This window comes from Myotis yumanensis, unplaced genomic scaffold, assembly GCF_028538775.1.
Source record: "Myotis yumanensis isolate MYYU_CA2020_CCGP unplaced genomic scaffold, mMyoYum1.0.hap1 SCAF_15, whole genome shotgun sequence".
NCBI classification, from domain to species: Eukaryota; Metazoa; Chordata; class Mammalia; order Chiroptera; family Vespertilionidae; genus Myotis; species Myotis yumanensis.
Genome location: NW_027223766.1, coordinates 29,709,156 through 29,737,065, shown reverse-complemented (window position 1 = coordinate 29,737,065; position 27,910 = coordinate 29,709,156). Strand labels below are relative to the sequence as shown.

The following is a 27,910-nucleotide window of genomic DNA, read 5'->3' as shown; positions in this document are numbered from 1 at the left end:
GCGGGCGCCAGGTGGTGGCGCGCTCACCTGGACCCACGTAAAGGGGCGGGGCCCCGCCAGGCCCAGGGGAGCGCAGCCACGCCCCCTCCCGTGCGGCGCGCGGACCACGCCGACCGGAGCGGCGGCGGCGGCGGGAGCCCGGGAAGTGGAGGCGGGCGGAGGGCGGCAGCGGCGGCGCGCGGAGACGCAGCAGCGGCAGCGGCAGCATGTCGGCCGGCGGAGTGCCTGGCGTGCCGCCCCCGAACCCCGCCGTGTCCTTCCCGGCGCCGCGGATCACCCTGCCCGCTGGCCCGGACATCCTGCGGACCTACTCGGGCGCCTTCGTCTGCCTGGAGATTGTAAGTGGGGCAGCCTCTGCGCCGGTGGCGCCTGGGGAGCGGGGACCGGCCGCGGCATCCCTGGCCCCCGCGCTGCCTCCTCTGCGCGCGCCCCTGACCTTTCCTGCGCGCCCTTCCGAGTCCCTGACGGCTCCGGCGGCGCTGTGGCCCGGGCCCGCCGCCTGGCACCTGTTAACGCGGGCACCTGCGCGCCGGCCGGCGATTAGGAATGGCCCCGAGAGGGCGAGCAGGTGGCCCGGTGGGACCGAGGTTCGGGGACTTGGAGAGGAGAAGGGTGTTTGCGTTTGAGGGGTTGGCCGTCAGAGACCCCGGGCGGCTTGGCCAGCGGCCGCGCTTGGCGAGAGCCAGAGCAGGCGCTCTCGGCCTTGCCTGTTGCTAACCTGCCATTTTGTTGGGTGGTGCAAAGGTGTAGCGATGACTGCTGACCAGGAGGCTGCCACGCCGTGGAAAGCGGGGCTGGAGGTAACAGGAGAAAGAGGAGGAAGGCTGCAAACCGGGGCACATCCCCTGCTTGCCATTCGGAGTGGCCTTGGCAGTGGCGAGAGGAGCGGGGCTCAGGAGGCAGGGCAGGGGGAAAGTGAAGCGCGGAAGGTGCCCTGGGCAGTTTCCAATCAAGTGGGCGTGAGGCTGTGAGGGAAAGGCGCACACGGAGCTGTCAGGCTCCTCTCTGCCTGCCTTTGCGCCTTCGTTCTTCCTCCTGGTTCACCTGTACAAACCCAAGCCTCCGCGGCACACTTTGCTGGGCCCAAGGGAAGGGGAGGTCACCTGGCTCGTAGTGCAGCCTTCCTGGGCTGGAGACGGGAACATGTTTAAAGGAATTTTATGGAGTTGGGAGCTTTTTGAAGCTTGTCGTGGACCAGGGGAAATCTTGCGAACATAAATTGGGCAACCCAGAGTTGCATCATGCCCAGAGAACTACAAATAGAGTGAAATGTCAGCGCCTCTCTTGCGGGCTAGTTTTGTTTGCTCGGTTTGGGCTTTTCCTATCTCTCCCCCTCTCCCCCTCCTTTTGAGTTTGCATAACCTGGATTTGGGTCGCTTCGGTTTCCCTTTTGTGCTCCTGGGGCTGGGACACCTTGTGAGCATTGGTTTTCTGCCCTATTATGTGAAGGTGGCTAAGTTAAGTTTAGCTCAGATTTGAATCAGGAAAAGGAGATGTGTGAGTTCTGTGACATCAGTAATCGGATCGTGACTGCGAGGCCAGGGGAGGCTGGTTTGCGTCTGAGCCCAGTTCAGAAGCATCGAAATGCTTTGGGGGAGGCCCAGGCATCCATGTGAGAAGTGTGGGCAGTGGCTGGCGCGGTGCCGACTGCACCGCTGTGCGGAGGGAGACCCGTTGAGAACAGTGAAGATCTGGGGAGAAAGGATGTGTAGGTTCTGGGCTACTTTAATTCCATGTTCCCCAAACTTCAGTTGTCCGCATACCTCTTTTAGGACTTTTTGCCCTATCCATATGCCGCTTGCACTGTACTAGAATTTACAGAAGTTCATCATGCTCTAAACTTCATTGCCTGCCTTAGCCTCATCCTAAGCAATAATATATGTGAATTCTCAAATTTGATATGTTGGTTATGTTTTTTTCTAGTATTTATTCAAATATATAGTTACGTATTTACACGTATATGTATATATGTAAAGAAACATGCATATAAGGAACTGTATATGTGTATATATGCAAAGAAGCCTCATCACGTGCCATCAAATCGAATTCCAGCTCAAGAATCACCTGTGGATATGTGACACTTGCAGAAGCACTGCCTAAATCTGAGCGGAGGGAGAAAGGAGTGGGGAAAGTTCATCTATTTTCTTTCCCTTACCCTCATATCTCTTTATTTATCTAGCCCAGTGGTTAATTCTCAACTCTTGTTGCACTTAATTACTCAGGCAGCTTCTAAAATACTGTTGCCAGCCCAGATTAATTAAATCAGAATCTCTGTGGGGGAGCACCCGCAGTCCGCTAGGTTTTTTTAAAAAGCTCCCAGAGGTTCTGATGTACAGTCCTAGCTGGCAACCACTGAAGGGGGTCTTTATGGGGGTCCTGTGGACAAGTCAGCTCTCTCTTGCAGATGAGCGTTCTCTCTGCTAGAATTTCTACCACTCTCCATCCTGGGAGGGACCTCAGACTCAGAAGTATTCAGTTCATTCCTCTAATCTCTTCATTTCCACCGGCTTCTTCCCCCAAAACACATCTAGGACCCTTATCTCGCTAGAACAGAATCCCCTCCAAATGCCATTTCAGTTTACTTTCACTATGGCCAAACATCTTCATAGTTTTAAATCTTAGGCCTCCATTACCTCTTTGGCTTGAATTATCAACCTCTCTCTTCCCCATCCCACGTCCCTCAAAAGTAAAAGGCCCATAATAGTCCAATGAAACTAGGGACTTTGGAGAAACAAGAGACTGCACTGGAGCCAAACTTTGGCTCCTTGACGCTCATCCACCCGCACCATGTGAAGACACTGGCTTACATGCTTTCAGAGAGCAGGGACGGAGCCCGTCTGGGTACTCCTCTATCTCAAGTGCCCACCCTGAGGAGATGCACAGGTAGGAGCTAAATAAACACTTTTGAAGCACCTTGGTCCCTGCTTTCTTCATTTCCCTCTGTTTTCTGACTCCTTTCAGGGGCTCCACCTGAGGAGGCTCCTCTTCACAAATTCCTCACCATATTAATTAAATGTGAGATTTGCCAGGAGCAGCTCTAAACTCTAGGGCAGTGGTTCTCAACCTTGGCTGCACATTAGAATCACCTGGGAATCTTTTTAAAATCCTGATTTTTGGGCCTCATCCTCCGGAAATTCTGTTTCTTTCTTATGGGGTGGGGCCACAACATTAGTAACAAAGAAACAATTTCTGGAGGATGAGGCCCAGAAATCAAGATTTTAAAAAGACTCCCAGGTGATTCTAATGTACAGCCAAGGTTGAGAATCACTGCTCTAGGTCAGTGGTCGGCAAACTCACTAGTCAACAGAGCCAAATATCAACAGTACAACGATTGAAATTTCTTTTGAGAGCCAAATTTTTTAAACTTAAACTATATAGGTAGGTACATTGTTATTAACTTAATTAGGGTGCTCTTAAGGCTTAGGAAGAGCCACACTAAAGGGGCCAAAGAGCCGCATGTGGCTCGAGAACCGCAGTGTGCTGACCACTGCTCTAGGTAATCTCCTTTCTGGGGACCAATTATTTTAGCCTCTTTTGGTGTTTCTGGATGTCGCCACATCTCTTCTTAATTTTAACCTTCTTTTCAAATTCATTTGTCTGTGGTAATTTCTCTATGTCCTATTGCTCTCTGAAACGTCACATGTGAAAACAGCATCACTAAGCTAATGAAACCACAATCTTGGAGTTCAGTTCTCACACTAACCAGTAACTTTGTTTGAAGAATTCAATCCCAATCTCCCTTACTGCACTCTATTCACAATCTCTCAGGGGGAAGCCATCTGTTGGGAGATACTTCAGAAGATACAAATAGTGCCCACCTGCCCTGGCCTGTGTGGCTCAGTTGGCTGGGCGCCATCCCATGCACTGAAAGGTTGCCGGTTTGATTTCTGGTCAGGGCACATGCCCAGGTTGCAGGTTTGATCCCTGGTAGGGGGCATGTAGGAGGCAGCTGATAGATGTTTCTTTCTCTCTTGCGTTCATGTTTCTCTTTCCCTTCCCCTCTCTCTAAAAATCAATAAAATAAAATTAAAATAATGCCTGCATAACACCACCGAGTAAAGCAATTTATAGTACTAGCTTCCTGGGCAGAGAATACTGCAACCTCACATGCATGGGGTGGTCAGCCTTTCATTTTTGTACTCAGCTACATTGACTAATGCATGCTTACCATAAAGTGTTTGATACTAAGTTGCTTTTGCAAAGTGAAGCCTTTTAGTTAGAATGAAAAACAAAAACACCACCTTCAAAAGTTATCACTTTGAAATCTTTCCGTGTTTCCTGAATTAGGTGTTTCTCATCAGGCGTTTATTGGTTAACTGCTGTGTGCAATGCACTTTTCCAGGAGCACAGGTGTTTATACTGCCTTCCTCATCTCAAAGAGCTTACACCCTGGTTAAGAGGATATGTACAGAAATACCTACCGTTTAGGGAAGAAAGGTGTGAGCATGGGAAGTGAGGTACAGCGAAACATTTTCCTGGCTGGTCTCTTTATAAGAAAATGACATGAGAGCATCTGTAACATTAGACTGAACGAGATATTTCGGGTCTCTGTACTCAAATAGCTTACCTTGTATAATGTACAAGAAAGATCAGACATAACAGTGTTAAACATGAAAAGAACAAAGGTCATTGAATTCAGTGTTTTACAGTTTCCGTGTTTAGAGAACCATCTACATTTCCTGAGATATTCATTAACGTGTCTCTTTATGGGAAATATTTTAGGACTCTTATTCACATGCTTCTAACTGTAGTGTTTTTGGATGCCACAATCATTTTTATTTATCCAACAAATAATTAAGGATCTGGTATGCATCAGGCCTTATTTCATGCTCTGGGAATAGGATGATTAACATAGCTCCTGCCCAGAAAAGAAATTCCTGTACAGTGAAGTATAAAGTCAAGGAGGAAATACAGTGCTGTGTTTGAAGTGATAAAAGTGGTTATGAAAAGCACAATTGGTAAACAGGGTAGAGAACATCTGGCCACTGGGGGCAACAGCAGAGGCAGCTTTCATGGAATGGTGCCAGTTGAGTTTAGCCTTAAATGAAGTGTAGACCTTTCATAGACAGAAAAAGCAGGAAAGAGAATTCCAGGGAGAAAGAAGGCATGAGCAAACCCCAGAGGTAAGAAAGGCCATGGTATGAAGGTTCTGGCAATGGTTAGGGTTTTCTGTCTGTTTTTACATGACTGATGGGAAGGTGGCAGAAAAAGAAGGGAAAAGAGCAGATAAGGTTCACATTGTTGATTTGCCGAGAAATGATAGGCCAAGGCAGAGAAGGTATTCTGTCCGTGATGGGAAGCTGCTGAAGGACAGGGGCAGACCTGATCAAGCCTGTATTTTAGACATCTTTTTGTGGTGAAGTTTGGTTAGAGGACAGATTGAAGGCTGTGAGGTCAGGTAAGGGGCTGATTGCAGTGATTTGGATGAGGGATGATGAGACCCAGAAGTAGGACAATGGAAAGAAGCAGAGAAGAGAGAGATTTGAGGCTTAGGAGGTGTAGCAAGTATGTGAAGTTTGACATGTGCTGAAGTGATATTACACCAATCTGTAAACTGTCACTCAGAGGAATTATTGGGGGTGAGGAGGAGCAAATGTTAGTGAAAGGATGATGGGAGGGAGGAGCTGCGGAGCAGACATGTGTAGTCATGCAGATAAATCTATGGGAGGGATTTCAGGTTCTCTTCAACCTAAAGCTTTGACTTCAGTTGGACTAACACATGAGTGTTTAGATCCATAGAGTTTTCTTGCCCAGGAAATAGATTTTTGGGTGCAAAGGGAAATTGTGTGTTTGCAGGAGTGAAGAGGGGCTAGCCCTGGGTATGGTCCCCTATAAAAGGGGTTTCATTCTATAGGTAAGACTTTCCCTTTGCCTCTGAGTTAACACATCTTCATTCCTATGAAGAGTCTTTAAAACTTCATACGGAAATAAACCAATGGCCTTGCCAGGGATTACTTTCAGCAGTCATTGGCCCTGATTGGCAGCCCAGTAAGAAATGTGAAGTATGGAAAACTTTAAACCAAGTTGTGGAAAACCTTGACCTTGAGCTCCCAAGTAAAAGGTAAAGAAGAGATTTGTTCTGCAGAGCTCTATAGAAATGTTGTAGCTGGTAGTAGGCGCCATGGGCATGGTTTATCTATTTACTGATACGGATGAATAGAAAAGACTGGAATGATAAAGGACCAGGCTGGTGTACCAATACCAAGCACCTGCAGGACTTAACAGACACGCCTTGATTGTTCTGTTGGGCAAACTGGACAGGGTGTGTAAATATTCTAGAGAAATTGGCTGGAGTGGAGAAGGGCAGCCCTCTTCAGTCCTGTCCAACTCTTCAGCTGTCTTGATTCTTCTCCAGGAATTTGTAGTTTGACCTGATTTCCTGTGTCCTATTTTATATGAAAAGGGCCATGTCCTTTCATAGGCACCATATATGACATTCTTAACTTTTGTGTAATAGTTTTCAGAAAGGAGGGAGATAAAAAGGCAGGAAAGAGGTATGCTTTGCACAGTTCTTGCCAACATCAGGGCCCTGGCGTGCATGAACATTTTTAACCTTGGCAATAACTAGTTACCAACAAACACGAAAAGAGGATTTTAAAAATCAAGGGAATTTTTAAATAAGAACAAAAAGGAGCCAGAACATATTTCTCCCCTGTAGTATGTGCTTTCCATTACAGGGTGAGCATCAGGTATTTGAGAAACCAAAATGAAAGTTTGGGTCACATGGGGAGGATGAAAGTATAATTCTTTATAGCATCCTCAAACATATTTCTAAAGCTTCAAATGTAAATCTGAAAAGCAAACCTCTTTTGCATTAGGCTGTTTTATACCTAGGCCTCTTCTATATATGTGATTTCTCATTGCTTCCCAAGACTTACATTGTTTTTCTTTCCCTGATTAACACAAACAAAAAAAAAAAAACCCCTGCTAACTTGTACCTCTAATTCAGAACTGTACTAGGGCTAGTCCAGGACCAGTTTGGATGAAAGCATGGTGGGAGAACAGATGGGGATTAATGAAAGAGTGCAGGAGGGGGTGAGGTTGGGGGTGGTGGTGGTGGGGATAGTAAGGCACAAGTTCCAGTGGCAATTGCAGCCGAACAGGTAAACTGAACAAATTTGGGGCCTGAAGAAGATTGAAAAGGAGGTGTCATGAGTTCAACTAGCAAAAGGTGACAACTCCATAATTTTCCACTCTGGTCTTCTGAGATCTTGTATCAGGAGATAGGCATTGCCAATGATAAAACTTGAAAATTGAGAAGTACGTGTTTCTGCTTCAGTAGATTCATGCCTATTTTCGAATACCCACCGTGTGCCAGGAGGTGAGCAAGGCTTCAGACAGCAGTGTGTTCCTACCATCCCCACCTGCACTTCTGGAGGGTTTACTTCTGGAACCACTCGTTACACACGCTGGTTGGTTCCCATTCATTTCAAGTTGAGTGCAAAGGAGCATCTTCTGTAGAAAGCACTGCCCTGGGTTCCGAGATGCTTAAGGTGAGGTCACCCACTCTGGCCGCACAATCCAGTGAGTGAAACACACATGTGTGCCCAGGATTTCAAACCAGTGGGTTGTAAGCTTGGAGGATACACACATCAGTAACCATGGCAGCACCAAGGGATGGCATCCAGCCACGGAAATCTTTCTGGAAGACATATCTTTCTAGAATATATGGAATTTAATTATCCAGCAAAATGTTGATGGCAGCATCAGCAGTGTAATGGACTCTGTGTGCAGGGGATAAGAAACAGGCCAGAATGCAAAAAAAAAAACCAAAAAAACAAAAACAAAAACAAAACAAAACAAAGGGTGGTAGGGAAAGGAGCATTGCAGGGACCAGGTGAACTTGGAGAGATAGGTAGGCAGCTGTGTTCTCTAGTTCTATTACCACTTGACTGCAGTCACATTGTGAATGAATTTACTTTCATGGGCTACCTGTAAACATATCTGTCAGCTATTGTATCTTATCTGTTGACTAAGATATGTTCCCAGTTTATTAAAAAAAATCTTCTGAAATACAATTTGTGTATTAAATGGAATTCATTGTAGGTCCTCTGTTTACTAGGGGATCAATTGTCGAACATATTAACCAGTTCCTTCACCATGTGGTTTCATTATAGGTATACAATAAATGAGCACCCATTAAAATAGGAGGGGTTATTGAGTCTATAAGGTATTCTGAACTTTGGAGGGCACCACAGATCCCTTTGTGATTCTGATGAAAGTTGTGGATTGTGTCCTCAGAAAAATTACTATGCACTTATCTATCCATTTTGATATCATTTCAGGGAATCAACCTTCTCCCCCCTCCCACCAAGCCAATCTGTGGCAAAAGCCCTGCTCTAGATGAACGCTAAGATCTGAGGGAGGCAGAATAGCATAATATTGAGATCATAAGCTCTGGAAGCCAATTGCCAGGTTCAAATCCCAGGTCTAACATTTATTAACCGTGTAAGTTAGGGCAAGTTATTAATGGCTTCCTACCCCAATTAACTTATCTATAAAATGGGAATGGTAATTATCTGTCAGTGTTTGTGAGGATTAGATTGGTACAAATAAAACACAACATTGCTTGGAACATAAGAGCTCCATAAATGCTAGTTAATATTTTTGTTATTCTCATTAGCTTCACCCTCTTACTCAAACTAACTCTATAAGCCAGACTGGGAGATAATATTTTTTTTTCCCTCTAGGCTTGCTGGTTTGTTGATTTTTACAGCTATAAAGTGATGAACTACCCAATATGTAAGTAGTAGGAGAATTGGAAAGAGAGGGTTATATTTATTTACAGAACGTTCTAAATAATGAAGTATTTCACCATCAGGGCAGTTGAACAGTCCTTTATACCTTCACATTCACTTACCTTACCCTGTTCTCATTCCAAACATTGACTGAAAATAGGTCAGAGTCGGAATTGGCTTGTTTACTTGATGAATAATAAGAGTATACTAAGATGAAGGTGTCAAATTGGTCTGAAAATTATTAGCTAAGATGTCGGAGGGCAGGTTTAAAAGCAGGCTATTAGAGCCTTAGCCCGTTTTGCTGAGTGGTTGAGTGTTGGCCTGCAGACTGAAGGGTCATGGGTTTGAATTCGGTCAAGGGCATATACATTGATTGCAGGCTCTTAGATTCCTGAACCTGTGTGGGAGGCAACTAATTGATGTGTCTCTCTAGCATTGATGTTTCTCTCTCTGTCTTTTCCTCTCCCTTCCATTCTCTCTGAAAAATCAATGGAAAAAAATGTCCTGAGGTGAGGATTAACAATAAATGAATGAATGCAGGCTATTAGGAAATAAGTTACATTTGAAAGGAAAGGGGGTATTTGCAAAGAGAATCCTTTGGAGACATAAGAATGCCATCCAAATAGGACACAAGTTGTGAAGTCTGTAGTCCTTCCAGCCAGAATTACAAGAGTCTCTGTTTGCTCAATGCCTTAGTTTCCCTGGGGCTCATGTGTTTTAACCAGTCCAGAATTTCTAGTGGTAACACATTTTAACTCCAACTCTGAGAGCTCAGGTCAGTGTGATGTGTGGATGAGTACTTGCACAGTTTTCCTGTGGGAAGGTGGCAGCTAAGTCTCACCCTTATGGCCTGCAGGTGCCAAACTAAAGTGAGAAGTATATGCTAAGCCACAAAGGAGAGCATTCTTTTAGGGATGTGTAGCAATTTAATAACTGCACTCAGAATGTAATTGAGCACTTAAGGTGTGTCCAGGTATACCTACAGGGGAGCTCGGGAGGTTAGGGAAACAGCCAGGGGAGGGAAGGCTGAACGCTCCTTCTAGGAAACCTTTGCCTTTGCATGACCTGCAAGTCGGGGTGTCTTTTAGTTAGAGCTTGAGGCACAGAGTCATGGGCCCCAACTTAGTTTCTGAGAAAGTTCAGAATGTGATGCATTTGGTGTGAGAGAATGGATGATCACTTGCCGTGGTGATCTTTCACAACACAAGTCAAAACATTATGCCAGACAAAACAAGTTTTGAAAAATGTTATACATTTTGGGAGTGTTATACATAATCAGACGATTTTGGACACCAAAGAGCATTGAAAGGCAGTGGCAGACAGGAAGTCAGCACGTGGTTCTGGATCCACGATGAGAACAGCATGGGCAACGTGGCCTCCCACCCTTCGCAGTGGGTGTTCCCTGCAGTTGCCTCCACACTTATCAGCTGGTCTCCCTCCGGTCAGAACCATTTTTGTGTTCTGCTGTTCATCTCTGAAAACAAGGCTCCTCCAGAGTGACGTCTACTGAACAGGATACCTACAGTGGCCGTGGGTTTGAGCTTGGCGATGCCCAGCATTAGATGAAGAGAATATGTTGTGCATTAGTAATGTCATTGAAATAATTTATTTTTTAAAATATATTTTTATTGATTTCAGAGAGAGGAAGGGAGAAGGAGAGAGAGACAGAAACATCAATGATGAGAGAGAATCACGGATTGGCTTAAGGGGCTTCCTTAAGGGGCCTCCTGCATGCTCCCCGCTGGGGATCGAGCCCACAGCCCGGGCATGTGCCCTTGACTGGAACCGAACCTGGGATCCTTCAGTTCACAGGCCGATGCTCTACCCACTGAGCAAAACCAGCGAGGGCTTGAAAGAGTTTTTTAAGGGGGAACCAGGTTGGGAAGCTTGGGAGCAAAGATAGCTTTTGGCGAAAGGAAACCATGAGGAAGGGGAGAAATAATTGTGTCAAGGCCCTAGTGACGCCCGCATGATAGTGTTACAGCGAGGCAGGCAGGATCTCCAGAGCAGGCTTAATTATGTTCTCTGGCCCATCCTCCCCCTTCCCAAGCTACTGTGGTGAGCAGGACTTAAATCTCAACTTCCCAGGATCTCTGACCGAGGATGCTGTCTATGTTTATTCATATACCTTCCTCCCTACCTGCCCTGAGTGCACACACCACAGATGGGTAGCTAAATCTGTTCTTTTCACGTAAGCACTGCACTTCCTTTCCAAGCCTTTGAGGTGTGGGAAGGGCTGTAATTTTGAGTATGACAAGAACAATTCATCCTTGTGTCACATTAGCATCCCCTGTCAAAGCCCTGCTCTGCCTGGAAAGGCTGCTTCGAACCCTGCCTCCCGCCTGCCGCCCTGAGTCCTCCCAGCACATTCCTCTCCAGCCTCCGGAGCACGCTGTGTGGAGCGCTTTTTATAGCTCGCTCCACAATCTGCTTCTGAATCAGATTTACTGGTGTCTATTTCTCCCTTGTTTGGAGCTGCTGTAGATAGAGCCTTGCCCTTTTTTTTTTCTTCTTCTTCTTTTTTTCTGGAATATCCTTCTGTAGTGCCTGACAGTAGATTTGAGGCTGCCCTGTTTGAGGTCCTGTCCAGTTTTACGAAATATTATGTTTAGTTCCAAGGGATCAGATACCCTCTTCTTCAGAGGTGTCAGTTTATCACAGTTCCTATATCATATGATTATGCCTATCTGTTTGAGTCTGCCTGCCCCTATTAAACAATGGCCCATTGTTCTTTATTAACCTTGGTACTTGTACCTTCTCAATAAATGACTTTGAATTAATAGATAGTTAATAATGATGTTATTCCTTAAATAGTATTTAAAATAACAGGGGTTATTTGTAGTGGAAGAGGAAGAAAAGGCTACCAGGAAGAAAAGGCTGAGAAGACAAACAAACAAAAGATTTGAAGATCTTATCACCATCAAATATTTATTAAACAGTACGAAGAGTAGAAAATTTTTTACCGGGATCACTGTATCTTTCATAGCTTACTAATAAAGCTGTGGTTAAATTTTTTAATATGCATTCATATTCATGACTTAGATTTACTTCATAAAACTGTCAGGGTTGGTTGTTCATGCTTGATTTGATAGTAGGACTTGAGATATACCACCACAATTAGAAATTTATTAGGCTGGTGCTTTAATTATCATTGCTCAAGTGATAAGTTATTATGCTTTTCAAAATGTTTTTCAAAGTAGTAATGAATTATATAACTGGGCCTTCATTTAGAAACTTGAATTAAAGCCTGTGTTTTTAACTTTCAGTGACTTGTGCAATTGGGATATTGTCTAGATACTTAAGAAGCGAGACACAGATGATTGTTGGTTTTTAATATCTAGAACTCCAACTGTTCTTCTATGGGCACTAGGCATTTATTTGTTCACTGACCAAATATGTAAGAGCCTTGTGCCTGCCAGGTACACATGCTTCTGTGATGTCATCTGTGGGTGTGGGAGGCGACAGGTGGGGGTGGGGTTGATTCCCAGTGGTGACCTGTCCGTGTCTTCAGGGCAAGTATATAGCCTAGATTTTTGTTTCCAAATCTAGCACAAGGCCTGACAGTTAGGAAAGGATTATCCCGCAGACTAATAAATGGCTTTGGATGTGGAGACACACGAGGCAGCCTGCTGCCAAGCAGGTCTGATAATGTGACTGGACTGGAAGCCAGGACATTCAGTTACAGCGTTTCTCAGCAATGTAACACGTTCACAGTTACCAGCATGCCCAGAGGACAGGGGTTCCTGAGCATGGGTGGGACTCTGGAACGAATGCCTTTTTGGATCATGAGCTATCCCGGATGAGCGGTGAATGGGAGTTTCTCAAATACACATGGGGGAGGGAGTGACATTCTTGGCCAGCGTAGGTCAGCCACTCAGACATGAAAGAGCTTTATCTTTGGACTGTGGGTTTTGTTTTTTCTATCGTGTAAAATGTGAGAGGCTTAGTGACAAGAGACAAGGATGAAAAAGACAGGTTAGATTCTTAAGGGGCCCGGCATGCCCTGCCAAGGATGCATAGCCATAATGGCTTTATTAGTGGTCGTGTGGAGGAGACCGCCGCTGTTAGATCCATGAAACGCACTGTCTTCACTCTCTAACCCAGTGATGGCGAACCTATGACACGTGTGTCAGAGGTGACATGCGAACTTATTTTTTTGGTTGATTTTTCTTTGTTAAATGGCATTTAAATATATAAAATAAATATCAAAAATATAAGTCTTTGTTTTACTATGGTTGCAAATATCAAAAAATTTCTATATGTGACACGGCACCAGAGTTAAGTTAGGGTTTTTCAAAATGCTGACATGCCGAGCTCAAAAGGTTCGCCATCACTGCCCTAACCCTTTCTCCCCTGTGTTCTCTCACTCACTCCTAGTTGCCCAAGTCAGAAAGCTGAGTATCCCGTGTCTGATCTTTTCCTGTCATGCTCATATCTGATCCAATAAGCATCCTGTCTACTTTTTAAAGTTTTCTCTAATTAGTGCCCTGAGTCTGATTTATACTCTGTTGGTATAACAGTCTCCTGTGTGGTCTCTAGCTCCATCACTTCCTCTCCAGTCTGTGTCACACTCTAGCCAGAGAGAAACTTCTAAAGGCGAATCTGGTCATGCTAGTTCCTGCTCAAGATGATTCGTGGCCTCCCATTGCCTGTGGGTGAGGTTCACGCCCTCATGTCACCTGCAGGACCATCAGCTGGGTCTCCAGCTCCCCAGGCTCGCTCTCAGCTCCCACCAGGTCCTCTCAAGACTCACCTCCTGCCCTGCATCAGCCTTCTCTCCACCCACCTTCCGTCTCCCCCAAGCCCTGTTCTTTGGGTTGTTGCTTCCAGCGAGTATTTTCTGACTTTTCAAATCTGGATTTAGAGCCCTCATTATGTGGACCCACAATGCTCAGATTTTGCCCAGTTCTGACGTGTATGCAGTAGCATTTTAATCACTTGCTTAATTGGCTCTTTGCTGTAAGAGACTATGAATTCTGTGGTGGTGGAGACCAAGTGTAGCTTGCTTATTCCTAGAACCTGGCACAGCACCTGATGGGCAATAGGTATGTATTAAATTAGGTCTGTGACTGTCTAAAGCAGCTGTCGCCAACCTTTCGGACCTCACGGACTACCGGTTGGTGACCACTGATCTAAAGTACCTATTTCCATGCCCAGCACATAGGAGAGTATCAATAGGTGATGGTGTATTTTATTGGTTACCATTATGTATGACAGCTGAAACTTTTACTCTCTATATAGGCCAGTGATGGCGAACCTTTTGAGCTCGGCATGTCAGCATTTTGAAAAACCCTAACTTAACTCTGGTGCCGTGTCACATATAGAAATTTTTTTATATTTACAACCATAGTAAAACAAAGACTTATATTTTTGATATTTATTTTATATATTTAAATGCCATTTAACAAAGAAAAATCAACCAAAAAATGAGTTCACGTGTCACCTCTGACACGCGTGTCATAGGTTTGCCATCACTGATATAGGCAATAATTTCACATGAACAATTTCCTGATAAGCGTTGAAACATGGCCATTAAAAGTTATGGCTGATCTTTGCTGATAAAACTCTGAGATGTGGCAAGAGCAGAGCCACTCACTGTCCAGTGGTTTGAAGAGTAACACCAAAAAGAGGTGGAGACCAAACAAAGATGAATTTGTAAAAATACTGAAAAGGAAAATACTTAGGAGGGCAGTAGTTAGAGAGGCAGCAGGTCAAAGGAAATCTGTTTAGCTGGCGAAAGAACACGGGGCCTGTTCACGGGCTGAGGCGAGAGTCCATGCAGGCAGGTGCAGAAACAGGTGTGCAGTCGGATCGGGCTTGCGAGTAAAAGCGCAGGGCTGGCACCTGAGGGGAGAAGGCATCTCACATCGTGATAAAGAAAAGAAGATGGGGCGGGGAGGCGGGAGTGTGTGCGGGGGCCTGGGGAGAAGCAAGGGTCATGGTAAGAGTGATGCACGCGCGTTCTATTCTGTTGCCCAAACTTACTGCCATTTTTCTTTTTACCCATTAGCTGTTCGGGGGACTCGTCTGGATTTTGGTTGCTTCCTCCAATGTTCCTCTACCTCTGCTCCAAGGATGGGTCATGTTCGTGTCCGTGACGGCTTTTACCCTTTCCCTCCTCTTCCTGGGGGTGTTCCTCTCCGGCATGGTGACTCAGATCGATGCCAACTGGAATTTCCTGGTAAGGGATTTTTAAGTCTTTTTCAGGAAAATGTGGGAAACATAACTGTCTCATTCTGTCCCAAAATGCCTGATCTCTGTTCTGTCTATTGCCGCTCGTGGGAGAGAAAAGGTCAGACAGCAGCGCCTGCTTTGCCCAGCTTGTGAGATCCCTGTGCTGATAGAGCGGAGCAATCTTTCCGTTGCTCCTTTATGAGTTAGATGACCTTTGCTTACAGTTCACACAACAAATAAATTGGATTGTAGTTATTGAACAGATGCTTTTGACAGGTTCTGTGACATATATCTTGAAATTTTCCACTGATTTCTGTTTCAGATATTAAATATATATTCTTTTCAGAAAACAAGTAGCTATATAGTCTGCTCTCCGAATGTTTAGAAAAAAAGGGGGGCGATGATTTGTATTTACAGGCATAGCTGAGAGATGTTGCAGGTTTGGGTCCAGACCACCACCATAAAATGAATATCGCAACAAAGCCAGTCACACAAATTTTGTGGTTTCCCAGTGCATATAAAAGTTATTTTTGCACTACTTAGTGTAGTTTACTTAGTGTGCCAATAGCATTATGGCTAATAAAAAATGTATGTGCCCTTAATTTAAAAAATACTTTATTGATTAAAAATGCGAGGGTTTTTAATTGGCCTAATTTTAATATTCTTGTGTCTCATGGAAAAAGGAGGCCAGAGGATGGGCGAGAGAGTGAGGTACAGCCAGAGCAGAGCATACAACATTTATTAAGTCTGCCATCTTATATGAGTGCAGTTGATGGCACCCCAAAACTAATACAATAGTAACATCAAAAATCACTGATCTTGCCCTGGTGGATGTGGCTCAGCTGGTTGGCATCGTCCAGGGCACAGAAAGGTTGCTGGTTCAATTCTCAGTCAGGACACATATCTCGGTTGCAGGCTAGATAGCTGGTAGGGAGTGTGCAGGAGGCAGCCAGTCAATGTTTTCTCTCTCTCCATAACGAATATAATAATGAAAGAGTTTGGAACATTGTGAGAATTACCAAACTGACACAGAGACGTGAAGTGAACAAATGCAGTGCCAAATAGTGCAAAAATACTCAACTCAGGGTTGCCACAATCTTCAATTTGTAAAAAGCATGGTACCTGAGAAGTGCGATAAAGCAAAAGCACAAAAAAATGAAATATTACCTGCATTTTCGATTCCTGTGCTAAAAGGTCAAGAATTGGTAAGTTTTAAGGAATGAATTTGCAACCAGCACAATTTTAACAGTACGACACCATTAAATTGGATCAACATTTCCCTTTTTTCTTGTAACGGGTGGCGGGGGGGCGGGGGGGGGGGCCTCTTTTATACTTGTGGTTATTCATTCTCTCATATCTCAGAATGGCCCAGTGGAGCATGAATTTCAATCCGTGGTGGACATGCTCTAACAAAGTTCATGACGAACCCACCTTTGATTTCCATCCCACAAAGGTGTTTAGAAGCGTAAGTCATGCCTTTAGTCTGGTGTTGTATGTGCCCCTTTCGAGTGTAGCAGCATTTTACTCAGCAGCTTTAGGACAGCTGTTAGAGGAAATTTGTTCTCGTCTTATTTGTAGAGCATGATGAGCGCTGTCATCCCAAGTGTTATCAACAGCCAAGTCTAGTGAACGTGGCTGCCTGCCTAAAACCAAGTGGCAGGGGTCAGTGTAAAGGTAAGGGGGGCGTGTGGCAGCAGCGAGTCACACACAGGCTTCGGGATTAGACTCGGTTCACTTGGTAAGTGTGTAGTGAACCTCTATAAATTTCATTTTCTTCCTCTATAAAATGGTACCTCACCAGATGCTATGCAGGAATCACGGAATTAATGTACTATAGTATAAAGTGCTCAGCTTTGTGTCTGGTTCATAGGAAGAGATCAGTAATCATTGTCGTTCCTCAGACGCGCTGAGGCTTGCACCAGAAATGTTTAAGAGTCCTTGAGTTTCTTAGGTTGCTGGTGCAGTGTGCTCTGACCTTTTTGCTTTGATTTCTCATTTATGATGAGAAAATATTTCTAGTAATTGGTCAAGGGATGAAGATCAAAGGTCCCTATTTAAGTTACAGGTAGATGCTTAATCTCCTCTTTCTAAATGCCTGGCTTTCCCATAATATGTATGAAGGAATCAGTGTCCCTAATATTGGTAAGCACCACCAGGCTATTGTAGCATCAGGCTCAAGGATGATATTCGACAGTGTGTACCAGTATAGCCCTACCACTGCTTTAGTAGTAGTTAATACAGTCATTGCCACAACCTACTGCCTTTTCCCAATGGTTGTGACCTTTATCACCCTAGCCCCGTGGTCGGCAAACCGCAGCTCGTGAGCCACATGCGGCTCTTTGGTCCCTTGAGTATGGCTCTTCCACAAAATACCACGTGCAGGCACGCACGTACAGTGCGATTGAAACTTCGGAGCTCATGCGCAGATGTAGGTTTTCGGCCTGGGTGAGTCTATTTTGAAGAAGTACTGTTGGTATTTGGCTCTGTTGACTAATGAGTTTGCCGACCACTGCTCCTCTGGGACTTCCTGGACCTGCTACCAGCCCAGCAACTAAAGGGTTAATTATTGGAAAAGCACTGAGTCTCCAGGATCCTGCAGGGCCCAGCATTCTAATTGGTCAAAGCACATTCCTCATGAATGTTTAAATAATTTTCCAGTAACACTCCTGATTTTATTAGACATATGTCCATACCACCCTTTTCCTTTTTGTTCATATTGCCTTATCATTGGTATTGAATACAATCATTCATACCCTTTTTAATTTATTAGGTTTCCTAAGAAGTTAGAAAGACCTACCTACCAGTCTGTTCTATAAGTAACCTACAAAGGTTATCCTGTGATTTGTTTTGTCTGTTTTTAGCTGATTATTCCATACTTAAATGCTCGCCATGTTTAGAAATGGCTCAGTTTTTTTTTCCTCCTCTTTTGAAATTTTCAACATACTCTGCCTTTTTGACCACCTGGTCGCTTTTTTTTTTTCAAGTATATATACTATTTATTGTATTCCTTTATTTGCATTAAACAATATAATATTTATATTTTCAATATAGTTTTGGACAAAACAAAAAGACATGAACCTCACTGAATAAGAGACATAAGTAAGAACAATGCATGTTGTCTTCATGGAAAGAGAAAAGAGACAAGAAAGAGCTAAGACAGATAATGGAACCCAGGATACTGGCTACCAAGAATCACAGAATTTCACAATACAGTCCACTTTTTGAAAAGCTACAAAGAAGCTAGGAATGAAAAGTTGAAACAAAGTAGACATGACATACAAGTCTACCAAAAATATGCAGATAGTAAGATCTGGAGATAATCTGCCTTGTACCATGGGGACAGTTGACGGAGTTACACCCAAGTGCCACGGTGGCAGCGAGCTTCATGGGCGGTTGCAGATGGCTTCTGATTGCTTGTCCTCACATTTTAAGCAGCAATGGGAGAGAGTAGCATGCTCCATAGGTCTCATCACCAAATATGATGACCTATTTAAATTCCTTCTAACTCAGTTATAAGACAAAGCCATTAAGTGTATTGGAATGGACGTTAAAGGACTGAGGGGAGAGAGCTATGTGATATTTTTTTTTCTGGAGAAGAGTGTTCTATTTAGATGCTAGACAGTACAGATAATTAAAATAAAGGAAGGATACATTCTAAGTCATTAAGCTAAGGAAAAAAGAAAAGTGGTGATGCTAATAAGCCTTTAGTATTATACTAAGAAACTGACCCATTTAGAGTTGGACCCTAATCAATGCTGACAGGCTTGTAAATTATTTTAACGACTCCTTTCTTTATAGGGGTATAGGCTTTTTCCATACATCTTTCACAAGTTTTTAACAACACCTACCAGGTGGTAATGATTAGCATATCTCTTACCACAGAGGAAATCAGTTACATTCAGGGGATGTCATAGCCCACACAGCAATACTCTTTCTATTAAGAAAGATCTCAAAAAAAGAAAAGAAAAGAAAGAAAGAAAGATCTCCTGATTGCAGCTTGGAAACATCTCTGAAAATGATTGAGAACAGCATCTTAGAAATCCAAAGCCTGCCCAATTTCTTCAGGCAAAGGTAACAACCAGCTTTCTGGGAGAACTTTAACCAAATGCACAGGGAAGTTGTAAAATAATCCCTGTGAGCCCTCCCTGTTCCTGGTTTACCTGTAGAAAGTCTTCCTACTAACAGGCCAAACGTTGTCCTGCAACATCATTACATTTATTTAGAGCTTTTGGGTGGAGGGGGCAGTATGGGGCTTAAAATGAGTAGTGTTCACAAGTACAGTATATCTCCCACACTTAAAGACTGGGGAAGAAGGAATCATCTTAGCTTGCAGGGAAAGGTAAGCACAGCATTCTAAAGCAGGTCTGTACCTTCCACAAAATAGTGGACTATCTCGATAAGCACAAGGAGGGGACTTTTATTGCACTGAGCATGCAGAGTGAGCACGTGTTGAAGGCAGGGAACAATTCACTGCATTTAGGGTCTTGAGTAAATCCAGTGACTATCCCAGGCCATCTTTACCTTGGTCACTATGTGTTTGCAAATAGTCCATTTTCAAAGTCAAGGGAGCGACTGAAAAAGAAATACCTCAAACACAAAAAACAGATGAGGGTCTGCAAAAAGTCATTCATCACAAAATCACTAAGAGCTGCTTGAAGGCTTTTTTAAACTTTCCACTATGCACTTGCTATGAGATGAGCATGTCACAAAGGGAAATGGTCCCAGCTCCATGCATTGATAAGCAGGTTCCAACAAATATGTACCATTGAGTTTTTCCTGCCTTGTGACAAGGAGGTTTGCAAAGCAGGACAGGGAAAGTAAACCAACGGTACAACAACCAGTTTCCTTGCTTGGTCTCTCAGACCTACAACACAGTGAAGAATTTTATAAGTGGAAAGAGTTGTCCAAGAAAGGTTGAGATTTGAAATTATATGCACTGTAGAGCAAGCAACTTGTAGAACAGGCACTGGGATTTAAAAGAGTGGTAAGTCTGGTTGACAGTCTTAAGTGTTGTATGTACATACTTATGCTCCTTCTTCTCTTAAGAGAGCCAAGAATTTTCTCACACGGTATTCAGGATCCATCTGTAGAGACACCTCGATCAACATTAGCAGCTTCTTGATTCCTATCAAGACCTTTGTATCTTTTACTTGCTGTGCAATTATGGTACGTTCTTTATCATTGAAGTTGCCCAAAAGCTCCAAAGCTTCCAACAGCTGCTCCCCTGTGGCAATGTTGGGCACGTGGATGGTGGTGCTGAAAGCGTTAAGCATCTGCTGAAGGACATCTTTGTGGCTAGTGGTCCCAATAATAAGAAGCTTGCGGCCCTGAGGAGGATCCTTTTTCAGTAACACAAGAAGAGCCTGTAATACCAGATTAGAAAATCGAGGGCCAACAGGGACATAATCAAGCAGCCTCTCAATATCATCCACAACTACACAACTGAGCTGGGAGTTGTATGCATCATTGAAGATCTTCTTCATGGCCTGACACTTGGCTGTCTTAGAAAAGCCAATCGTCTTATCAGGAGAACAGATCTTGATGAAGGGGAAGTTGGATTCCTCTGCAATCTTTGCAGCTAACGCAGTCTTCCCACTGTGAGGAGGGCCTTCCAACAGGACGCTAACCAATGGTGTGCGGTCACTGTTTTTTGTCTGCTGGACCAGCAGCTCTACATCATGTAGAACTCGAGTAACTGGATCACCCCATTTGATAATACCATTCATAATATAACTTGCATAATCCTCTTGATTTGTGCCAAATGCTGGTTTGATGTCATTCTCCAAAGAAGCGAAGAAATCTTCCCTTGTCACCTGCAGGCTCTCTGCTTTTCCCATGTCCACTTCAACTTTAGTAGTGGCCTTTATGTGTCTGTTCATAGCAGTGGATTGTGCCGCTCGCACCAGACCCTCCAATTCAGCACCGCTGAAATTCTTGGTCTCTGTTGCCAGTTCTTTAATATCTATGTCTGCAGAGAGTAACCGATGCCCTCTCATCCTTGCTGTGTGGATGTGAAGGATTTGTAGTCGACCTTTTTCATCTGGTAAGCCTATTTCCATTTTAACTTCCAGTCTTCCAGGTCGAAGGAGAGCTTCATCTATCAGATCTGGTCTGTTGGTCATTCCAATGACTAAGATGTTGTTCAGCTGTTCTACCCCGTCAATTTTGGACAGCAATTGGTTGACGACAGTGTCATGGACTCCTGTGCTACCAGCCATGCTCCCTCTCTGCTTGCAGATGGCATCAGTTTCATCAAAGATGATGATATGCAAACCACTGTTAGCACCAAGCCTCCTTTGCTCCTCTTCAGCATCAGCAAAGAGTTTACGAATGTTAGCTTCTGATTCTCTCACATCTTTGCCAAGAATTTCTGGCCCATTGACCACTTTGGGCTCTCTTGCATTCAACATCTTGCCAATCTGTCAAGCCAAGAGAGTCTTACCACAACCTGTGGGCCCATATAACAGGATGCCTTTAACATGTTTGCAACCCATCTGTTCCACAATCTCTGCAGGAAACATTCGGGAAGAAAACATTCGTTGAAAAATTTCTGAAAATTCTTTGTCCAGACCTCCTATACCCATTTTTTCAAAGTTGCAGTCAGGATTGATGATAGACTGGCGATTTTCCTTGGTTTTAGCTTCGCCAATAAGATTGAGTGATGAATTTTCTGCTTTTTCAAATGCAACTTGACTATTTCCAGGAACCAGTCCTAGTTCAATCTTTTGTCTTTTACCTGCCCCCTGCTCTCCCTTCAGGATGCTGGGATCCATGGCTTCAATATCCTTTACTACTAAGCTAAAAAGCTTTCCATTGAAGCTAAATACAAGCTGTTGTCCCACTGAGAAGGCCTGGTTGTTGAACTGTTGAATAAATTCTCCTGCCATCTTGTCGGTATCGTAAGGATTGGAGTCGATGCTTTTTTTCTGCAGGAAATCAATCTCGATGGTCATTGTGCCAACACATTGTTTGCTCTTGTCAAACGTATATAAGGACACTTCTATTTCTTGCCCAATATAAAGTCCAGCCCATTTTTGCTGAGTTACGCTGAATGCAATGCTCCCTGGAACCACTGATGGATGGGTCCTCAGTGTAAATATGTACCTGTGGCTGGGAGAGGTCCTCACAATCACATGCTGGCCAGACTGGAAATGGTTTTCATTCACAACTGCACAGTTGGTTAAAGATAATTCATCTGTAGGACATCTCACAGCTTGCATACTCCGACCCACCACCTTCGCAGACACGACCACCTGGTCGCTTTTGATAGGTTTTGTAATATATCTTGTAACCCTCTCAGCCAAGAAAATTTTTGAGCCATGCATATCATAGTGTTGTCACCAGACGGTAACAATTTTAAATTGCTACATTCTAGAATTGTTAGACATTAATTGCTGAAAAAAATAATTGTTTCCCCCTGTGATAATGGTTTAATGTTGCCTATATACCATTCATGAAAGAAGCAAGAGTGCCTTTTGATAAAGAATTTTCTAGAAGTATTTGTTTAGCATATTAACTGAAATACTTATAGCCTCTAGAATTTTTTCCCAAGATTTCTAGTGTTGGTAGAAATGGTGAAATAAAAATATGTAAAAAATAAAAAGTGGACTCTGGAAACAGACAGACCTATCTGGGCTTGAGTTCTCCTCCCCAAGGTTCATCTTTGTGTGGCTTTGAGACAGTCGCTTAACTAAAAAAAAATTAAGAAATTTCTTGTGCATAAACTGAAGATAATAGAGGTTGTAAGGATGAATGATAATGAATGTAAAGTACCTGGTGTTGGGAACTCAACAAAAATACAAAGCAATGTGTTGATGTATTAATTCATGTAAGATGATGTGAATTTTAGTACAATTGTGCTTTACATTAATGCCAACAATAGCTTAATAACAGTTGAGTTTTATATGAAAATTTCTTATACTTTTTATAGAAGTATATGATTTTATTTTTTTTAGAAGTTTGGGAGATATGTTATTGAATTCTGTGATTTCACAGGTCTTCTGTATCTTTTAATGCATAGTGTGACAATCTAACAGATAAAAATAATTGCTAAAAAATATAAAATGCTTAATTATAAAATGTGTATATAACTATAATATATTGCAGCAATAGATCTTATATAGTTATTATATAGTAGCTATAACTTAAATGCCATTTTACTTACATTTTAAGGACAGCATATGTTATTCCCTTTTATGTTATGTTAATTAAAATTGATCTCTATGGCACCCTAATATAAACAAAAATTATATACTTTATTATAAAACTCAATAGGCCAGAAGGTTTGCCACTGTGCCAGTTCCATTGGGGCAGTTGATTTTCATTTGGATTCTAATAGCTTGACATTGCTAAAGCAGCCAAAAGAAATGGCTAATGTAGTTTAAGACTGATTCAAGTTCTAATCTTCCTGAACCTAAACTTCACCATTGAAATAAGGAACAGAAAAAATGTAGATGATTATTTTTAATTGTAGACGTCTCTCCTTTCCCTCCTCTTTCAGGATTTTGCTTACCATTTTACAGTGTTCGTCTTCTACTTCGGAGCCTTTTTACTGGAAGCAGCAGCCACCTCCCTGCACGATCTGCACTGCAATACAACCATGGCCGTGCAGCCGCTCCTGAATAATAACCAGTATAACATAAACGTAGCAGCTACAGTAAGTGTTTGATGGCTATACCTTACCCGCACTTCCCTTCCACTATCAAGGTCTCCAAGTAACTCCTCAGGCAACAATAGTATTTTTAATAATATCTGTTAGCATTAAACATATAATAGCCGTTTATCTATACAATAACCTTATAAGCAAAGTACTGTTATTACCCCGGTGTTGTGGATGATGAAACTGAAGTACAAAGAGGTTGACATTCGTGTAAGATTAGAGCAGTCAGTGGCAGTGGTTGGCTTTACACAACAAAGTCTACTTTGTAGAAAGAATTATTGTGCCTTTTACTTCTTGTAACTTCAGACCTGGTAAGGGAGATTTGTTCTTCAGTGTGCAATACCTATTTGTAATTCATTTTGAATTCACTGAGAGCCTACCACGACGCAGGTGATTTGCTGGCAGGTGATGGGACAGGGATGCATTAGGCACAGTTCCTGCCAGTGAGGGAAGTCCAGGTGAGTGGGGAGGTAAACATGCCAGCCATCACATAGATGGTATACAGGTGAAATGCCATCCGTGGGGAAATTTTCTGAATTGTTTTATCATTCTTAATTCATGTACTTAAATGAGTTTATCATTTTGTATCGACATGGACATTTTAAGGTGACAGGCATCTAAATGATTCCCTGAAATCTCTTGATAATGACTGTATAGCAAGTGGTTGATTATAAGCAGTCCAAATTTCCCATATAGCCATTTAAAATATGTCTGGAGCTATGCTGTCCAGTAAAACTTTCTAAAATGATAGAAATGTTCTATATATGCACTATCTATTATGGTTGCTACTCATTAATTTAATAATTATATTTAAAAAATAATAAAACACACCAAAGAGGTTGTACTTGGTGACAGATACACAATTTACGTTTAAATAGCCATGTGCAGCTAGGAGCTATTGGACAGCACAGGTCTAGAGTTAGGGTTTCAAAGGGTAGAGGACTGATGATTCCAAGACGTACTGTCCCAAGTTTCTGTTAGGATCGCCAGAGTTTGTTCATGGTCTACAATGAACTAGACCCCTGGTCGGCAAACCAAGGCTCGTGAGCCACATGTAGCTCTTTAGCCCCTTGAGTGTGGCTCTTTCTAAGCCTTAGGAGTACCCTAATTAAGTTAATAACAATGTACCTACCTATACAGGTTAAGTTTAAAAAATTTGGCTCTCAAAAGAAATTTCAATCGTACTGTTGATATTTGGCTCTGTTGACTAATGAGTTTGCTGACCACTGGTGTAAGGTAATAAAACAGTTGTACAAATCAACAAAAAGAGAGAGATGAATATGGCCCTACCTTGTGTTCTCAGTGGTTAGAGCATCAGCCCATGGACCGAAGGGTCAGGGGTTCAATTCCTGGTCAAGGGCACATATCTGGGTTTCAGGCTCAATCCCAAGCCCTGGTTGGGGTGCATGCAGGAGGCAACCAATCGATGTTTCTTTCTCTCCCTCCTCCCCCACCCCTCTACTCTCTCTTGGAAAGATCAATGGAAAAAAATATTGTCGGGTGAGGATTAAAAAAAAAAGAGATGAATAGGAATAGCTTTCATAAGTGTGGAAGTAAGAACGAGTGTTTTCTTCAAGTCAGTGTTCTAACTCTGATGAGAATTGTTATTTCCCTTTTCTTAGATCTTTGCCTTCATGACAACAGCTTGTTATGGTTGCAGTTTGGGTCTGGCCTTACGAAGATGGCGACCGTGACACTCCTCAGAAGCGCACTGTCCGTGTGTTAGTATCATTTGTTACTTCATTCGTCTGATCAGTTTGGATGCCATTTTGTTCAGATATAACAACAGTCTAAACGCTGTGTGTTTAGTAAGTGGAGAGATTCTAAGTATGGTTTTGGTTTATTTCATTATGATATTAAACAGAGAAATGGCCCTTAATTTTACATAAGTCTCTTTTTCTATTTCTGTATATTTTATGGATATAAAAATTTTGTCTTTAAAGATATTGTTTATAAAAAAAGGGGTATCTCTTTTGTTTAGTTGCTAAGTCATGTGAACATTAATTTCGATAGGTAACTAGAACTACCTAAAAAAAAAACCACACACACATTTAAAATAGGCTTCCCACTGAACTCTATCTTTCAGTGTAAAACAGGTTGGCATCCTTTTTCTATCATGGCCCAAAGCATTTGAACAAAAATTATGGCATTTGAGAATTTCTTTTTAGATCTTAGCACAAAATGTAAATATTTTAGGCTTTGTGGCCCATATCGTCTCTGTTACAACTACTATCCTCTGTTGTTGCTACATGAAAGCAGCCATAGATAATATGTAAATTAATGAATGTTCCCATAAAACTTTATTTACAAAAGCAGACAGCAGGCTGGAGTAGGCCTGTGGACTGCAGGCTATAGTTCACTGACCTCTGGTGTAAAACCTTAGTTATGTGTCCTGTATGTTATTGAACTGATCCCGAAAGGTATTAAGCTAATTAGAGAAACCACATACTTTTAGTCTCCGTATGCAGTAATCACACTGCCTTTGTGTTAATGGTCAAATACTTACCCTTGAAGGGGTGAATAGTTTCTCAAGCTAATTCAAGTAGCTTCCTGAGTATAGGAAAAAGTAATTTATGAACTGAACAATAGTTGCTTAATCAAACTTAGGGTCTCCTAACACCTGAGCAAAACTCTCATCTGGCATCCTTAAAATGAGATCTCCAGACAGACCATTAACCACTACTGGGGTTGGTTTCCAGCTGCCGGTGTCTTACTTTGGATTTATTTATGCTTCAAAGTACAGCTGGTTTCCCTGTGCATGAATATACAAATATTTGTGTGTGGGCATGTGAGGCTTTACCAAATAGAGCTCTCCAAAGAGTTAACTTTTTATATGTTTTACATTACTTTCTGAGTTAAATCTGAGTAGATTAACTATAACTTAAAGTTGTAGATACTGACATGTTTTGAAAATAGCCCTGAGATCAGTGTTGTTTCTGCGTTGATGACAGATACACAGAATCCGTTTTAAAACAACAGCCGTCATAAAACCTGTGTCTGGTGGAAATGCACAGGAAAGTGGTATGGCCCACCTGCAGAGCCTCTGCTTGTGGAAAGGTGCCAATGGCTGGAGTGGGAGAAGTCAGGCCCCAATCCCCCCCACCCCCACTCTCTTCAAACAAGGTACTCATCTCTTGCCCAGAGAGGGCTACCTCTGGGAAAAGAGGACTTTGTGATTGTTCTGCACTTTCAACCCTTTGCTTTTTGTGGCTGAATCACCCCATACGAGTGCCATGGATAAATCGGGCTATTAGATTTCATGGAGCATAGAACAATCCTGAATGAGTAGCATGATCAATGATCAAACACTGTCTGTGTCCTAATCCCCTAGAAGAAGGAATCTTATTAGAGTCCTTTTGTGATGTTTTTCTAATGATAAAAGACATGTTTCAATATGTGGCAAGAGGATATCAGTCATAGGACTTTATACTCGTGCTATATCTGTTCTATAATATCTGACTTCCTTGGTTTTTCTAGCGCCATACCACACACCTACACCTGTATTATGAATTGTATATTACTAAGTCATAAATGTGCCATAAGGATATATAATCCATTCTGGTCTGAATTGTTTAATTAGTCTACTAGGTTTAGTCGTGAGATTTTATCTTCCAGAGTATAACAGGTCTGTGCTTGGTGGCATTTTAACTTAAATGATTTCACGAAACTGCTTGATGGCACTTTGTAAATGGATTGCTTCTCGATCATGAAGAACCAAGACTAAAACTCATCTAACTGTGAAAACTTAGATTTGCAGATTAATTGTGCTCTAGATTTATGAGTTGTGTGGCAAAGCACTTGAACAAAAATTATGGCATTTGAGAATTTCTTTCTAGAGCTTAGCTCTAAAAATGAGAAAGTGCTGGTTGGTTTTAAAATCTGATAACTCCATGATGAAAAGAAATTTATTTTATAAGTGTTATGATGCTAATAAAGTATTCATTTGATAATCTCTTTTGGTCTTCTATTTTTTTATTCAATTCACTTTGAAATTCAGTTAATCTTTTTTTCTTTAATAAAGGTCAAAGAGGTATATGTCTGTGGAAGTAATATTATAAAGGAAGTTTCTATTTGTACTCTATTTTATTTAAGAAGCATTTATATAATGCTTAATGTATGCCTGGCAGTGTTCTAAGCAATCTTTTTCTAATATTAGCTCATTTAATCCCCATCATGGCAACTCTGTGGGATCAGTACTGTTATCCGTCTCATTTTAAAGATGGCAGAAGTAAAACACAGACCTTAAGGAACACCCAGGGTCATGTACCTAGCAAGTGGGAAAGCTGGATTTTGAACCCCAGCATCCTGGCTCCAAGGCCAGGCTTAATGACTGTGTAGT

At 42.6% G+C, this 27,910-nt stretch overlaps 1 protein-coding gene and 1 pseudogene across 1 annotated transcript; one reads left to right on the top strand and one right to left on the bottom strand.

The window, feature by feature from the left end:
• The first annotated feature begins 111 nt into the window (after positions 1–111).
• On the top strand, positions 112–27,525 carry MAL2 (mal, T cell differentiation protein 2). The gene is made up of 4 exons (XM_070392717.1): positions 112–338; positions 14,749–14,919; positions 23,413–23,568; positions 25,194–27,525. The coding sequence occupies exons 1-4, from the start codon at positions 207–209 to the stop codon at positions 25,263–25,265; spliced, it is 531 nt and encodes a 176-aa protein (XP_070248818.1). The 5' UTR covers positions 112–206; the 3' UTR covers positions 25,266–27,525.
• LOC138993418 (vesicle-fusing ATPase pseudogene) lies at positions 19,937–22,146 on the bottom strand (annotated as a pseudogene).
• Positions 27,526–27,910: the final 385 nt, after the last annotated feature.

Excerpts from the sequence above, each read along its gene's own strand:
- MAL2 (XM_070392717.1), top strand. The coding sequence starts at position 207 with ATGTCGGCCGGCGGAGTGCCTGGCGTGCCGCCCCCGAACCCCGCCGTG. Across the intron at positions 339-14,748 it reads CCTTCGTCTGCCTGGAGATT|CTGTTCGGGGGACTCGTCTG; the intron begins GTAAGTGGGGCA and ends TTTACCCATTAG. Across the intron at positions 14,920-23,412 it reads ATGCCAACTGGAATTTCCTG|GATTTTGCTTACCATTTTAC; the intron begins GTAAGGGATTTT and ends CTCCTCTTTCAG.